We start from the raw sequence: 17488 nt of genomic DNA, 5'->3' as shown, positions 1-17488 counted from the left end.
CCCCCAAGCCCCCCCCCCCAATTTGTGCCTATGCCTCCTGTCCTATGAGGCTTGAGATATTTGCACAAGTCACATGTTTTTAAGACATTCCACTGACTATACAGTAAGTTTGTATTCCAAACACAATTATTAAAGTGTAGAATTGTACATTTAATTATTCTCTTTCATCAAGTTAATTTTATTTGATATAATTAATATAGTTAAAGCTAAAATTAATTATACTTATCATTTATTTTAAATGCCACATGCCCATCTAAAACTAATTAATTATATTATTTAAAACAATAGGTAAACTAGACATAGATATTTATAATATTTAATATTAATGACTGTCTTAATTAATTTGAATACTAGGTTCAAATTATTATGCATACAACTATAATTTATTGTATCAATATATACAATGAAGAATGACAAATTAATAATACTTATAAAAATTGTATATTTACAGACAATAAGAATATGGCAACAAACTGGTGGAAAATAATGGTCTTGCAAATATTGCTAACTACTGTTATCTGTTCAACTGGATTGGAGATTGGTGATGATTCAAAATTGTCAAATGAAAATATGATTTCATTATTTAAACAGTTTTTAGAGGTAACACTTAATAATGAAATTAAATTAACTAATAATGATACTGGCTACTTTTTATTTATTTAATGAATTATTATAAATAGGATATAAATAATCAACATGCAGTTAAAGAAAATGATAAAGTAGAGAAAATAAAAGATTTTTATCAACCATTGGCATTAACATCATTAAATGGCAAATATTTTGACAAATTCACAGAGAATGAATTAAAAAATGAGGAGTTACAGCAATCGATATTTGATAACCTCCAAAATATAAAAAGTATTGATCATTTTAACAAGAAAAGCGGTAAGAAAAATCATAATCCATAAATTGTGTTGTGAATTTTAATATACTAAATATAATATAGTATCAGGCGCATCATTTGAAGAGATCATTTGTGCGTTAGCACTTATTTTTTCAGGAACCCCTTCTTCTACCTGCCCAAAGTAAAACAAAAGTGCCAATATGTATTTTAAATTTGATATTGAGTATTTAAGTAATTACAGTATTTGTATTATAAAGTTTGTACATTTTTTTTAATTTTCAAATACATTTTTGCAGTGGTCCAAAAATGTACAAACTACCAAGGCAAAATGTATAGCAGCAGTATATTATATTATAAAGACAGATAATTCATACATAGCACAGTGTAATTGTTTGTAGAAATTACAATCATAGGACATGAACAAAATATCCTAATCGTTAAACAATGTTAAAAATAAATCACAAACATTTATAATTTCCTATCAAAATGTCAAAAACAAAAATGTCTAAAAATTACATCCTATATTTTGTGCCTGGAGAGAACATTACCGTTTTGCGCATGCAGACTGACGGCAGCGACCGGTCCGAGGCATAATTTCCCACACTTTGTGCCACAACAGTTTTATATGTATAAATTATAATGTCAAGTGTTGCCAAACGTTCCGAACATTAACTAACCACTATTGTTGAGTAAGGAATATTTTGGTTCAGACGAGTTTAGGTCAGGTCATGGAAATTTTCTCTCTTGGTGCATAGTCGAGTTGTTATTTAATATACTAAGTATACAAAAAGGTATACAAGGCTATAGGCCTGGTAATGATTTAAAAATGGCATACAAACATTTTTGCACTACAAATGAAAACTAAAATGATACGCCTGTAAAGAATAAATGTATGAGTATACCATGTATTTATTGATTTATATAATACCTAATACATAATTCACTTTTACAGATAAAACAAATTTATGTTATTTTAAGATTTGCAACAAAAAGAAATCTGTAGATGACTATGACAAATTCATCCGTTATGTGACAAAAAGATATTATAATCCACAACAGTTTTAAATTATCAATTTTTGATTTTATTGGAAAAAAATTAATTTTAAGTAAATGTATTATTCCAATAAAATAATAACATTAATAATAAATAGTTTGATACTGTGAAGATTCACTTATCATAATTCATAAATTATATTATTATTATTCATACTTATATACAAATAATTAAAACATAGTAAATATTTAATGTATTAGTTATGTCATTTAGATACTTGGATATTACGAGTGTCGTTGATGGACAGAATTAAAGATATCTAATGAAGTTTAAATAGTTTTTACTACAACAGTATTATATTCCAATTTTAATAATTTTTAATCATTATGCTTGAAATAAAATAAACAAAATTATTAATTTATTAATTTATTAATTAATGTAAAATATACTAGAATGTCTTTACACGTATCATGGACTGTGGTACAAATAGAGGGAGATGTTCTTATTTTAATATTTCATTTTCAGATAATTTAAGTAGATGGTGTTTTTAATATTTGAGTTTAAGAAGGAACATATAGATAATAATATTGAGTATCTCTTATTGATCTCATTATAAATTATGGATACTATACTCAGTTCAGGTTGAGATTGAACCGGCTTTGCGCATGCAGACTGAGCCGCCGAATAGTGCCTGACCCCCCCCCCCCCCCATTCGATGGCTATGCGGTCTGTGATTGGCCGACAGTCATCGATTGTTAGCGCCAGTGCTGGGCACCGTGCATACGCTTCACCTGTGTCCGGAATACGCGAAAAAAAATGTGTTTTGGTCGAGCTGCCGGTTCAATCTTAATCTGAACGGAATATATGTAAATAAAACTATACCTAAACTAAGTAGGTACCTATCTACCTATTTCTTTATCATTTTTGAAATAACGACCCCTCGGGGAGACTTCTGGATTACTTCTGTGGCATCACCTACCTACCTACCTACCTATCTACCTATCTACCTATTTAAACTATGTGACAATGACAAATAAGCAATTCAATTATTGTACTTATTTTTCATCATCAAATCAATTCTGTTACTAACTTATAATAACAGAAAACCAGTAATTAACATATTGTGTAAAAACCTAATTTTACATGAGATAATGGGTTATGAACAGCAAAATGTATCTAACATTATAATAATATGATTTCATATATTTTGTACCTATTACCGATATTTAATATTTATGCTGAATTCTTTACGTGAAATTATAATTGTATACCTAATGCAGAAAGATATTTAAAATTAAAATAAAAGCTTGTAGGTACATATGTAGGCTGAGTAGGTATAGATTAAACCTATAAAGTATAATAAAAGCAGTAAGTGTGTTAGTGTTACCTATTCGAGCTTCTCATATAATATAAAATTGAAAGTGCAACACAATTATTGAAGTTTGAGGTATAACACACAGGTCCACTGGTCCACTGCCACGAGTGGATGGAAATGTTTAAAAACGTGTTCGAAATTTCGAATATTGAAGGTTGAAAACGATCAACGACTAATGAATAAACAAGAAAATTTGAAAAAAAACACAACATACCTTACATGTCAAACAGTAAGTACTCACCAGTCAGTCACCGGCAAGTGTCCAGTAGCCTGTAAGTCACTTATTTATCAATATAATGGCACTATTGGCACTCACTACAGACTACAATAACTGTTACAGACTACACGCCGCAGTTATCACATATTGACATTAACCTTATCAATCTATGAATTATAAATTGATTAAGTTAACAGACCAAAAAATAAAAAATATTAAGGCGCCAATGTAATTTTGTCCACAAAAATACACTACTATGGAATAATGATCTGGACATCTGGTCCTCGAAAATCAACAAAATTTAATAATTTCTTTTGAAGTAATATATTATGATAATATTTTACAGTCTGTATTTGACTCCGTTTTTCAATATTTCAATCTCAAACTTAATAGTATGACATTATGTCATTAAAAATAAGCCAATATTACATAAGCTTTTTTTTCAAATTATTTTATAAAATATAATTTTCAAATTTTATGAAATTTTGGAAAATTTGAAAAATTGGCAACAGGATCTTTAACGCTAGGCCTAATGAGTAAGTGAGTAATGGCAGTGATGTCATAAGGGGGAGACTAACGGGGATGGATCCCAGGGCGTAACATTTTAGCGATCTTAATTTTCTTACGAACCTACCTATGTTTGGTGTTTGGTGTTAGAAGTTAGAACCGTATTTTTATTTTGCATAAATTGTTTATGATGTGGTGAATACAGGTGATGGCCAAATACGAAGGAAAGAAACACAGAAAAATAAAATCATTCACAGTACTTAGGTAAAATAATAATCGTTATTCTTTTATTAATTACTACACCGCGTAGGTATACCTATCGAAAATGGTAGAAATTACCACAGTGATAAATTAATTATTATTTTCATTTTAGATTCTGAGTGGAACGATGAATGTATTGATTTTACAATGATGTGTGTTTTTTTATTTTTTTTTTATTTTTGTGTCTGTCATCACATTTTAGGGCAGTAAAAGTGCTTGGATTTTCTTCAACAGTACCTTTTCTGATAGGAAAGTGAATCTAGTTGGTACTTTGGGGGGGTCAAAAGTAACATTTTTCCAATTGTTTTCAAAAGCGCCGTGAAAAAAAGAAAAATTAAGGAAAAACGGGAATTTTTACGCAAATTTGTTTTCGAGAAAATTGATTTTGGTTTTGCTGTAACATTAAAACGAATGACTGTAGATACATGAAATTTTCACTGGTTGTTTAAATTTCCATTTTCTATACATGATAAATTTTCAAAAATATTTTGATTTGTTTTGAGCTGTTTACGGACAATTTCAGTTTCCAATTTAATTAGTTTTTTTTTTCTATGAATGTCAATAAAACTTTATTGTTGAGTAAAAATACTTGAAAATTTAATACAAGGCTCCTATACTATATTGTTACAATGAGATTTGAAAAATATTAAAAATCATTAGTCACAGTTTTTTTTTATTAGCATTTAAAGTTCAAAAATTGACAAAATATGTAAAAATCACGAAAATTAGCAAATTATTTTGAGTTGAGAATTCATAAAAATTTTTCTTTTTAAATCTAAGATTTGAAAATGTAACACAAGGTTATTCATAAGTTTGTCTAACATTATCAAAAAAAAATGTTCACATGCAAATCAAATTACATTTTTATGAGCGTTTGAAATTTATATTTTTACAATATTTGATATTCACTCGATTTCTTACGTAACGATTTTCTTATTTTATTGTAATTAAAAAACGAATGACTGTACATACTTGAAAATTCCACTGAATGTTTATATTAGAATTTTCTAAACACGATAAAAATTTGAAAATAACTTGGCTCTTTTTGAGCTGCTTACGGACATTGTCAGTTTTCATTTGTTTTAGTTTTTTTTCTATAAATATCAATATAGTTTTATCTGTTGGGTCAAACGATTTGATCGACACGACACGACACATAGCTGTGAATTCGGCTTTATAACTTATAAGTTAATAAAACATTAAGCTAGGTAGATATCTAGCTACCTAGTAAATACTAAATAGTAATAATAGTTATAAGTATAAACTGTAGCCTCATTATAACTTATTTTAGATTCTGAGTGGAACGATGAATGTATTGATTTTACAATGATTTGTGTTTTTTTATTTTTTTTATTTTTGTGTCTGTCATCACCTTTTAGGACAGTAAAAGTGCTTGGATTTTCTTCAACAGTACCTTTTCTGATAGGAAAGTGAATCTAGTTGGTACGTTGGGGGGTCAAAAGTTTTCCAGTAGTTTTCAAAGGCGCCGTGAAAAACAAAAGAAATATTAAGGAAAAACAGGAATTTATACGCAAAATCGAGATTTGAAAAATATTAAAAATCCTTAGTCACAGTTTTTTTTATTAGCATTTAAAGTTCAAAAATTGACAAAATATGTAAAAATCACGAAAATTAGCAAATTATTTTGAGTTGAGAATTCATAAAAATTTTCTTTTTAGAACTAAGATTTTAAAATGTAATACAAGATTCCTTATAGGTTAATCTACCTTTATCAAAAAAAAAAATGTCTATAAGAAACTCAAATTAAATTTTTATGAGCGTTTGAAATTCATATTTTTACAATATTTGATATTCACTCGATTTCTTACGTAACGATTTTCTTATTTTATTGTAATTAAAAAACGAATGACTATAGAATTTTCTATACACGATAAAAATTTGAAAATAACTTGACTCTTTTTGAGCTGCTTACGGACATTGTCATTTTTCAATTTTTTAAATTTTTTTTTCTATAAATATCAATAAAATTTTATTTGTTTGGTAAAAATGCGTGAAAATTTAATGCAAGGCTCCTGATATATTGTTACAATAGCAATTGTAAAATATTAAAAATACATAGGCACACATTTTTTTTTATAAGCATTTGAAGTTGAAATTTTGACAAAATTTATCAAATTTAAAATTGAATAATTATTTTGTAGTTAAAAATTTATAAAATGTTCTACTTTTATATCTAAGGATTGAAAATTTAAAACAAGATTTCACGTAAATATATAATTCTGTTACCAAAAATTCTAAGAAATACATAAGCACAGTTTATTTTTATAGTAATTTTAAGTTCAAATTTGGACGAAATTACATATTAAAAAACCTGGAATAACTATTTTAGTTATTTTGTTGTGATTGTATAATATTACTTTTGGGTACTTGAAACTTCTAAAGTATACTATTATATATCTATGATAGTACCACGGTTTTTTGTTGATGTATAACGCGTTACCTATAATGGATATTGTGATATGATTAATTTGAAAATTATTAATAATACTATAGATAAATATACCTATAATATGTATGTCTAATATCTAGACTGACATACCGTCTCCGCTCAGAATCGTTTTTCTTATACAGTGATATTATATCATTGAATTCAAATTTAATACTATCCATTATACAATGACCCACTTGTAACCTACTGTACAGCAGAGCGACATCCACTTACCGACCTTTTTTTTATTTATAACTAATATTTGAAAATTAAATACAAGATTCCCAATAAGTTACCCTACCTAAATAAAAAATAAAAATTAGCTGAAAGTCAAATTGTTTTTTTCATGAGGGTTTGAAATTCAACATCTTTTGACCGATATTTACCCGCATATTAACGAATTCTTATCGAACGATTTTTTATTTTATTGTAATAATTCAAAAACAAATAACCATGTATTATACTTGAAATTTTCGTCTTACGTTTATTTTATTATTCTCTATACATAATAATAAAAATATTTTGACTCGTTTTGAGTTATTTATAGACATGTGAAATTTTCAATTTTGTTTTAGTTTGTTTTTTTTTAAGTGTTAATAAAAATCTTTTCTTTGTGTCAAATGCTTAAAAATGTGATTCAAGATTCCTCATAAGTTTTTATAATAGGAAAAGAAAAATATGAAAAATCCATAGGTGCAATTTTTTTTATAAACATTTAAAATTCAAATTTTGACACAATTTTTCCAAATATTGAAAATGTTCAAATATTTTTGTTGTTAAAAATTTATAAAATGTTCGATTTTTATAGCCAAGGTTTGAAAATGTAAAACAAGATTTCTCAAAACTAGTTCATGTTGATAATAAAAAATCTAAAAAATATACGAGTATATAAACATATATATTTTTTTTATAGGTATTCTAAGTTAAAATTGGATGAAATTAGATATTTCAACGAAGAACTATAATTATATATATTTTGTCGTCATTTCAAAATACTATTCGTTTATTATTTTTCATCAAAAATGACTAACATTAATTAATCCACTCTGTGTATTGATTATGGAGGTACATTTTTTGTAGAAGGAAGACATTTAGGGAAGATTAGTACCATAGAAACCTACCCTTGCTAATAAAACGGTCAACACTCGATACCATCCTCCACGGGATAGAATTGTTTATTTTGTTAATGTTTGCGCGCCGAAAATGACACATACTTAGATTCCAATTCATAGTAATGCGTGTTTTTACAAACATTATCTTCTAATTAAAATTATAATCTGAACATCTGTAATTAAATGTAAAATTCCCAAAGACCGGTTTTTTCGGATTTTCACTAAATTTCTGTTGTTATCAGGGCTGGGGTATGGCACTTAAAATCATTAAAATAAGCACTTAAAAACATACTAATAATCACTCAAATAAGCTTCTAAAAAAAAAATATGACCCGAAATATAGGATAAATTTCTAAATTTTCTTTTTATATAATACCTAAATATTATATTTGTATGCGATCACGCCAGTGCAAAGAATATGAAATAAACTACTTCAATTTTAATTTCATTTGTTGTGATGTTGATGTGCACAATATCTACAGTCGCGTATTATCTTTTATCTCTCTGTTCACCAAAATGTCCATTGTTTTATCAGTTTTAATTCCATTTTTTTTAGTGCAATATTGTTATTGATGATTTTTTTGTTCTTGGTATTAAGACCAAAGTATTCCTACCATAGCAATAGCAGTAGGTACTAATTTTCTTCGTGTTTTTAAAATATTGAGAAATAATTAGCATTTTTGTTGTACAAATATTAAAATATAAAGACGATTAATTAAAAACACATAATTCGATTGTATATTGTATATTATTTTTTATACGTACATTTAATTTGAATGCAATATTTATAATAATATAACAATTTTTTTTAACAGAATAGATAGCTAAAAAAAAAAAAATTAACAGATAAAGTAGGTAGGTACCTAATTGTAATATAATATATATTTAGAATGTAAAAAATAACGTAAAAAATTTCATTTTCGTTCCAATAATAATGAAACCATACAAAATAATGCATTTTAATTTTGTTATTTTTAATAATTGTTTGTTTACTTCAAGACCAGAAAGCATATTCAGATTTTAAATTAGAAATACAAAAATATATTTCGTCTGTGTATCAGAAATTTAGGCAGTATTATTTTTCATCCTTTAACAAAAAAAAAAAATAAACAACAAATTATTAAAAATAAATATATTATAGTACAATTAATATTTTAGATTCTGAGCGAAGCGAATTAATGTACTGTATTTGCAAAAGTGTATGTTTTTTCAGTCTGTTATAAACATTTGTGGTGGTAAAAATGTCCCAATTTTTGACATCAGCATCTTTCCTGATGAAAAAGTAAATCTGGTCAGTGCTGAAAGCGTCGCAAAAAACTAAAAAAAAAAATGTGTACTCTCGGTGGAGAGTACTTAATGCTATTTATAGTCATGAGATATTTTCAATTTATATAATTTTTTTTTTAAATTATTAAATTATAGATTATTAATTATACAAAAATTATTTATAGGAGGAGCCAACGTCTCCGACCAGAAACTTTTTTATAACTGGATAAATGAACGAGAAATAAATTCTAATTATCTGATCTAAGTTGACAATTTACTTTACATGTGCATTCATAATGTAAGCACTATATAGTAGGAAACATAATAAGATGTCTGATGCAAATTATCACCATGATATTATGTCCAATAAGAGTAATGCTCGAGTATATATTTTATATTATAATAAGCTATCGCATGCCTACAATCACTCCACCACCACCGTTATCAGTGAGAAGCCCTAAGTCGAGACGATAGCCGTTGCCCGCTAAGTACATAATAATCTGTGTTACAACTTCTAATAATAATATATAGATAATAGATATCATACCTACTGCCACTCTTTGTCCTTTTCCCCGGCTAAACAGTCGTTAGGAAATTTAATTTTTTTTTAATAAAGCGTGTTATGTCCACGGACATGGAGTATAGGGATTTTGACGATGCGCTACCACGGCGGGTTCGCTGAGTGGGCGAAATTGGTAGATGAGGATATTGTTTTTTTTTATTTAAAACAAATATATCCAGATGGTGTGTAATATTATTTTGAGTTATTATGTCATCTAATGTGTACCCACGGTGTATAGGAACCTCGGAGCCTCCTCGCGATTTTTTCGTGAATTATTAATAATGATGACAGACACAAAAATAAAAAAAATTCTACATCATTGTAAAATCAATAGGTACATCCATCGCTCCGCTCAGAGTCTAAAATTAAGGATCTGTGGATGTCGATTTCAAGCAGACTTGACTAGCGTTTCTCAACCTTTTAAACGTCATGGCCCCCAAAATAGATGAAAAATTACCCTCAGTTTAAGAGACACTGGCCTTGACGACAAATTCAAATATGTTTTTAGAATAGTTCTTATCGCTTCGTTAGATCAATCGGTACGTTGAAATGAAAACACATCTAAATTTCTATTTCCCACGTGTGTTAGACAAAGACAGAACATCATCACTTCTAATCCCCTTAACCACTTTGAATATGTTTACATCTTATCTAATTTTTACGTGGCATTTATTGATACATTGTCATTGTTACTCTGCAGCCCTTAACCATGAGTGGGTGTCGTGGTCATCACCCCACGGCCCACACACATCTATAGAAAAAAATACATTACAGTTCCAAATAATAATGAACGATAAGAAAATAGTTCCGGGTAAAATCAAAAAGAAAATATCCGCTAATGGATGATACCACGAATTAAGACAATATTTTATTAATAAGACTTCAGCGCACTATATTTGTTTTTCTCTCTCAGTACGCACAACGATACGTAGTCGATTTTCCAGAAGCAATTTCGTGTTATTATTTTTTATGTGAAAGTGAATTGACCAATATCCAAAGTCAAATATTTAAAGTTAAAAACATGTTATTTTTCTCCACAATAGATGTTTTTACGATTTTTCAATTTGTCTGTAATATAATAAGCATAGTATATTAAAATTGTAATGTAAATAATAATATTACGTATTAAAAACTTGCATTGAAACTGAAACATCTTCAAAATAACTTAACTTAAAGCTCAATAATAATAGATCATTCTTTTATGTTGCGCGTTGTTCAGTATAGAGAGGAAACCAAATAATATATTATACTAATATAAATATATGTTATTAAATATGTATTTTGAGGTATCACCCTCTCACCAATTTCCATCATTTTTAACGACAAATAAATAATTAGTAAAAACATAACCACACTAAGTTTAGTTTACCCTGTTTGGTCGAGGTTGGTTAGATTTTAGAGATGTTGCAACAAAACCAAAATAAAACATAGGTACTATACTTTTAATACGGCCATCGTTCTCTCAACAGAACGATTTATAAACACATACCTGATGCAGGGTTCTGTCGAAAGATCACGCTAGACAGTAGTTTTCAGCTTAAAGTTTTTATAAATTGAATGTCATTTATGGTTTTTAGTAAAAACCATAGAACTTTTTAGATAGATTTCTGTTGAGATAGACCCTTCAAAATAGGTCGTAACACTATGTTCAATCGATATACCGAATAAAGTAGTCTTTAGACTTCCTTACAAATATTTTAGAAACCATTTAAGTTTTATATTGTACAAATATTATTGTTTTAAAAATTGAATAAACAAAATATTTTTTTTACCCTTGCGACATAGGCCACTGGGATGAAAAAAATAACAAAATATTATGCATCATATTTTATTTTCTTGATTACCAACAATTTGTATTCATATTTTTGAACTTTGAAAACGATACAAATCCAGTAAAATAATAAATATTATAAACACCTATATTTTAAGTTTTGTTTAAAGATAATCTGTTTTGTTTCATTATTTTTAATGTAAATGTATATAGTTCTTTTTATATACCTGCCGATATTTAAAGTATTAAAAAAAATATGCTTATTTAATTGTTGTATGTTTGTTGAAGAGACATAATTCACTTCATAAACAAATCTTAAATTATAGATATGATATGATATGATATTCCAACAATTTTAATTTTAATAATAATTTTAATTATATTCAATAAATGTATTATATATATTTATTGAATTTTTATTCCAAAAATAAAGTATGTTATTTTCTATTTTATTGTGCACAGTAATAATTTTACTTAGATGTGTAAAACTTTTTTTAAAAACTTTGAATTATAAATACGGAACACTCGGTTCATAAAATAAGATAATATAAAATTATGAAATACAATATAAATTATATTTTAATTTGATAGAAAACCGAAAAATAGCTTAAAACAGTAGGTTAAATACAAATATTTCAATTATTGTTTAGGGTCTATCTATATATTATAATATTATTTCATCAAGAATTAACTATAGGAAGAAATTATAGTATTATTATTACCTAGTTTATTGTGCATAATATTAGAATATTTTTAATTAAAACACTAAACAGTGTACCAACTCGTGTATAACATTTTATAAATAACCAATAACCATTATAACCATTATATCTATCAAAATTCTAAAAATGTTAAATACATTTATAATTTTAACTTGATGAATTATTTTTAAACCAACTGATTAAAGCGAGTATTTCAACGATAAATCATACTAGTTAAGTTATTTTATTAATTGGAAAATTAACTAACTGAATGAGATAAATAGTTTCAACGCAATTTGAATTGTTTTTGACTTAATTTAGACTTCTTAACTAGATAATGCCAACCCCTCACATTATATTATTATAAATCAATAGTAGGTATAATTCAAAAATGTAATTTTTATCCTAGAATAATAATACATTTTTTTAACAGTTGGAGTGTCACATAATATAACAATCAATAATTATAAATTTATATAATAAATATTTTGTTTAATATGTATGTATTCTAATTTTATATTTATTTTATGTCTATATCAATATTTATATTTTAAATATGGGTAAATACTTGCCCCCGAGTGAAAAATGCCGGAATCCGACCTGTTTATTTATAAGTTATAAGTGAAAGATAATTATTAGAATTTTAATTTTGGCAGGTGACATACTTAAGAAAATTAAATTTACGTGGATGTAGTATTTTTGATGTACCTATATATTATTCATAGCTTCTTAACAACTACGACCTGCTAACATTCCAATGAACGGTAAAGTTAACAGTTATTAAATAAAATAATCTATATAATTATTTGCAGTCAAACGTTTGCTCGTACTAACTCCGCTGAAACACACTTTAAATTATTAACATAGTATAATAAAAACGTATTAGTATAACTTACTATAATCACTAATTAGAGTTAAAAATGGATTTTAAATATCGATAAACATCATTCGCATCGTCACCTAATAAATACAAAATATAATCTATGAAATCAAAAATAATGTCAAAATTGATAATAATTAATGATAGGTAATAAATATGTATATTGAATTTAAAAAAAATCTAAATCGATAGATAGGTACCATAAATAATAATCGTTTTATAATTTGTATAAGTTTACTTAAATTTAAAAAAATCCAATAGTTAAAACAGATGGCCTATGTATTTGTGTCTATAATATAATATTTTTATTCTATACCTATGTATAATAACTAATAAATAATAACTTATATTTCGCTTAACGACAATCATATGGAGCATGAAATGAAAAATAAAGTGAATTAGTGAATATAAGTGAATTTTAAATTTTAAAAAAGGTTGATACTGCTCTGCTGTACAATAGGTTACAAGTGGGTCACCGTAATGGATAGTGTTATACCATTGTATACGAAAATCGATATTGAGTGGAGACCGACTGTCAGATAGCCCATATTAAAATAATATTTTTCAATTACAACAAAGTAACTAAGATTTTTATTCTTTGTTGAAATATCTTATTTAATCCAAATTTGAACTTAAAATAAAAATAGAAAAATCTATGTTTATATAACTTTTTAGATTTTTCGGAGACAGTATAAACTATTTTATGAGATACTTTGTTTTAAATTTTCAAGCTTTTACACCCAATGAAAAAAAAATTATTGACATTTATAGAAAATAAAACAAAAAAATTTAAAATTGATCTATGAATTGCTCAAAAAGATTCAAAACGTTATTATTTTTTAGTTACACCAAAAAAAAAAAAAAACAAATTGTTCAAAAACTTGATAACTACTAGTAATGTATTTACCAACTAAAGTTACAACTAGATTTGATTATTCACCAGAAAATAAACTGAAATTGAAAATCTAATAATTATTTTGAGTACTATTATTGTGTATGCACTATAGATACATGCACAAAAAACCACAACTCATCATTATCATTCTAAAATCAATACATTCATCGCTCCACTTAGAATCTATTATAGTAGATAGTAGATATTATGTAGATTTTTACCGCATGCTTATATGTAACCATTTAATTTACATTTTGACTGTTTTTTGGGCTATTTATAAGCATTAGAAAATATCGATTTTTATTGGATTTTTAGATTCTGAGCAGAGCAATAATAATATATTAATTTTACAATGACATGTGGTTTTTTTAATTTTTAATTTTTAATTTTTAAATTTTATAATTTTTGTGTCCATCATCACGGTTTGTGGCAGTAAAACTGCTTCAATTTTCAATCGTCAAAATTTAATACAAGGATCCTGATTATTGCTTAGTTAGCAGTTGAAAAAAATTGAGAATTCACAGGCACAATTTTTTTTTATAAGCATTTACAGTTCAAATTTTGATAATATTTGTTAAATTTTAAATGTAATAATTGTTTTATTGTTAAAAATGTATAAATTAGTTAAAGGATTGAAAATTTACAACAATCGGTTCAATGTAAATAGGTTATATTTATATAAATTACTTTATTCACAATAATATCATGAAATATGCTTAGTTATATCAATATATCATAGTTATATTATATTATTCAAATTTAACACCTTCCATTACAGTGACCCCACTTGTAACCTACTGTATGGCAGACTGATACCCACTTATCCACCTTTTTTTAATTGATGTCGATAAAAAGATTTTCACTCGGTTAAAATACTAAAAAATGTATTACAAGTTCCAAAAAAAGTTTTGAGAGTAGAAATTAAAAAAAAAATTGAGTGTAAATCCACGATATATTCTTTGAGCGTCTGAAGTTATAATTTTAATTATAATTTCACCAAATTCACGAACATTTGCAAACAATTTTGAGTTAGAAACTCATAAAAAATGTTATATTTATAACTAAGATTAAAAATTTATTACAAGATTCCTCATAATTTGTATTATATCAGTTATAAAATATTAATGATATATAATATGCAGATTATATTTTTTTATAATCATTTAAAGTTTAAAATTCGACAAATTTCGTCAAAATCTCGAAAATTTAAAAAATACTTTGTAGTTACAGATTTATAAAACATTCAGTTTTATAGCCAAGGATTGAATATTTAAAACAAGATGTATCATACATTTTTCATTCCGTCATCAAAATATCCAAAAAATATACAAACATAGTTTTTTTTTTTGTTCAAATTTGAAAAAAATGTGTAACAAAAAAAGAATAACGATCTTAGATATTATGTTATAGTTTGAAAATATTATTTTAATATAGGCCGATTGACAGACTGTTTGCGCTTAAAATCATTTTTCGTACTTAATGAATAATGATATTAATACTACCTATACATTATTGAACTAAGATTTGACACCATCTATTACAGTGAGCCACGTCTTGTAACCTACTATAATCGTGATGTACCGATTGGCCGACACCCGATTTGCATTCATTCACAATGAATTACATAGGACGTACACTTATAAATATAATTTTTTTTACTGTTTTAATTTTTTATAAATTACGAAGATTGTTCAAGTCAACTACTGCATTATATTTAATTAAAAATTAATTTCATATACTTAAAAATATAATTTTTTAAATAAAATAAAATAAATACCATTTTTATAAATCACGAACATTGTTCAAGTCAACTATCAAATATAATCTATGTTTTTCTTTCAGGCAATTATAATATTATGTTTCAATCGTTTATCGTTTCTGTTTCGTTATTCGTTATCCGTTTTCAATCATTTATCGTTTAGCGATATGTTATCCGTTAACCGTTTCAATCGTTTTCTGATATGTTTAACGTTATACTCATAATGTTATAAAAACGTTTTTAAGCCCTGATTTAAAGGCAGTTAATTTTTTTTAAGTTTCAATGGATCAGTGGTGTTTTTTTTTATGGTATACAGGAGTAATGAGTATACAGGTAAACGGATATACGGTGGTAAACGCTCTTATACCTTAACATTTTTAAAAATTAAGCAATCCGTATTTTGTATTATTATTTATCGTCATAATATCACATTTATGAATAACCTATAAATTAGAACAGGGTAACGAATAAAGATTAGTTATAGTATCACGTATAACCGCATAATATATTGGTATTTATCGATCGAGACTGTGATTATTCAGTCTTTTTTTCTGATAAAATATTCGGTTTACTGTCATCACAGATCCAGGGTAATATTTAAATTTCCAAGGTAATTATCGTAATAAAATCTAAATTTAACACTGAGGATATTAAATAGTTTTTAATACTTAGGTACATAAATAAAAATATAGAAAAATGGGTAGAAAAAATGTATTTTTGTAAAGTTTGTGAATGTAGTCCATAAGAGCTTTGCAAAATAATTGTTCTTGGCTTTTTGAAAGGTTGAATTACTTAATTGATTAGTTTTGCGATTATAAATAATATTCATTGCATGTTCATATCATTTAAGTTAACAAAATAAATTAGTATTAGTATTAATATATTATATAAATAAATATACACCCTTTGGTTTTTTACGAAAATACCACTTAGCTTGGGACTTTTGGCACATTTAAAATATCTGGGCCAGAGGCCCAATCATGCGATAGATTGACACTGTAATAAATCCTGCAGGACTAAATAGTGTCTTAAAAAACCGTTTTAAATGTGTGTTTATAAATCGTGATAAACAAGTTGTTAAGTTTAAAAAATGTTAAGCCTATATGTATAAACGTTTAAAACGTTTTGATTGACGTTTATGATAATGTATTTAGATTTTAAAAAACTATAACTTTTGTACATATTCGTTTAAATTTAATAGTTGAATTACATGAATTAATTAATTCAGATAAACAAATACATTATCATTAAAAAAAATATTAGTTTTTAAAAATGTATTATGCTTTAAACGGAGCATTGTTAACAATTAAAAAAAAATAAAAATATAATTTAAAAATAAGTTTGAAGTATTTTAAAAAATCATTTCAAACCATGGCGTCAACATATATATTTTGTATGCATAAATGTATAAATTTATAAAGTGTTTGGAAGAAACGAGCTACAAAAGAAATGGATTCCTGGAACAAATTCGTTTTTAAAAAACAGCAAGTTGAACAAATTCCTTTTTATAAAAAAAATTGTTCGTTCCTTCCCTTCTAATAATTTATACAGGTATGTAAATAATTGAAATTAAGATATATTATATTTTTTTTTAATATGTATGATATTGCTAATTAGTGATTATAATCGAGTATCAACATATCAGGAGCCTTGTATTACATTTTTACGCAATTATACCTAACAAATAAAATTGTATTGATAATTATAGTAAAAAAAAACAAAAAAAACTGATAACTGACAATGTCCGCAAATATCTCAAAAAGTGTCAAAATATTTCAAAATTTTATGGTGTATAGAAAATGAAAATATAAACATTCAGTAAAATTTTCATGTATCTACTGTTATTTGTTTTTGAATAACAACAAATTAACAAAATCCCTACATGGGAAATCGAG

General features: G+C 25.9%; 1 protein-coding gene across 1 annotated transcript; it reads left to right on the top strand.

Moving 5' to 3' along the window:
- Positions 1-428: 428 nt before the first annotated feature.
- On the top strand, positions 429-1973 carry LOC103310313. The gene is made up of 3 exons (XM_008188170.3): positions 429-600; positions 681-885; positions 1797-1973. Exons 1-3 carry the CDS (start codon positions 463-465, stop codon positions 1907-1909), a joined length of 456 nt encoding a protein of 151 aa, XP_008186392.2. The 5' UTR covers positions 429-462; the 3' UTR covers positions 1910-1973.
- The last annotated feature ends 15515 nt before the right edge of the window (positions 1974-17488 follow it).

The sequence above is a fragment of the Acyrthosiphon pisum genome, chromosome X (genome assembly GCF_005508785.2).
Source record: "Acyrthosiphon pisum isolate AL4f chromosome X, pea_aphid_22Mar2018_4r6ur, whole genome shotgun sequence".
In the NCBI taxonomy this organism is placed as follows: domain Eukaryota; kingdom Metazoa; phylum Arthropoda; class Insecta; order Hemiptera; family Aphididae; genus Acyrthosiphon; species Acyrthosiphon pisum.
The sequence above is the reverse complement of the archived record's forward strand: the minus strand, read 5'-3'. Positions and strand labels throughout refer to the sequence as shown.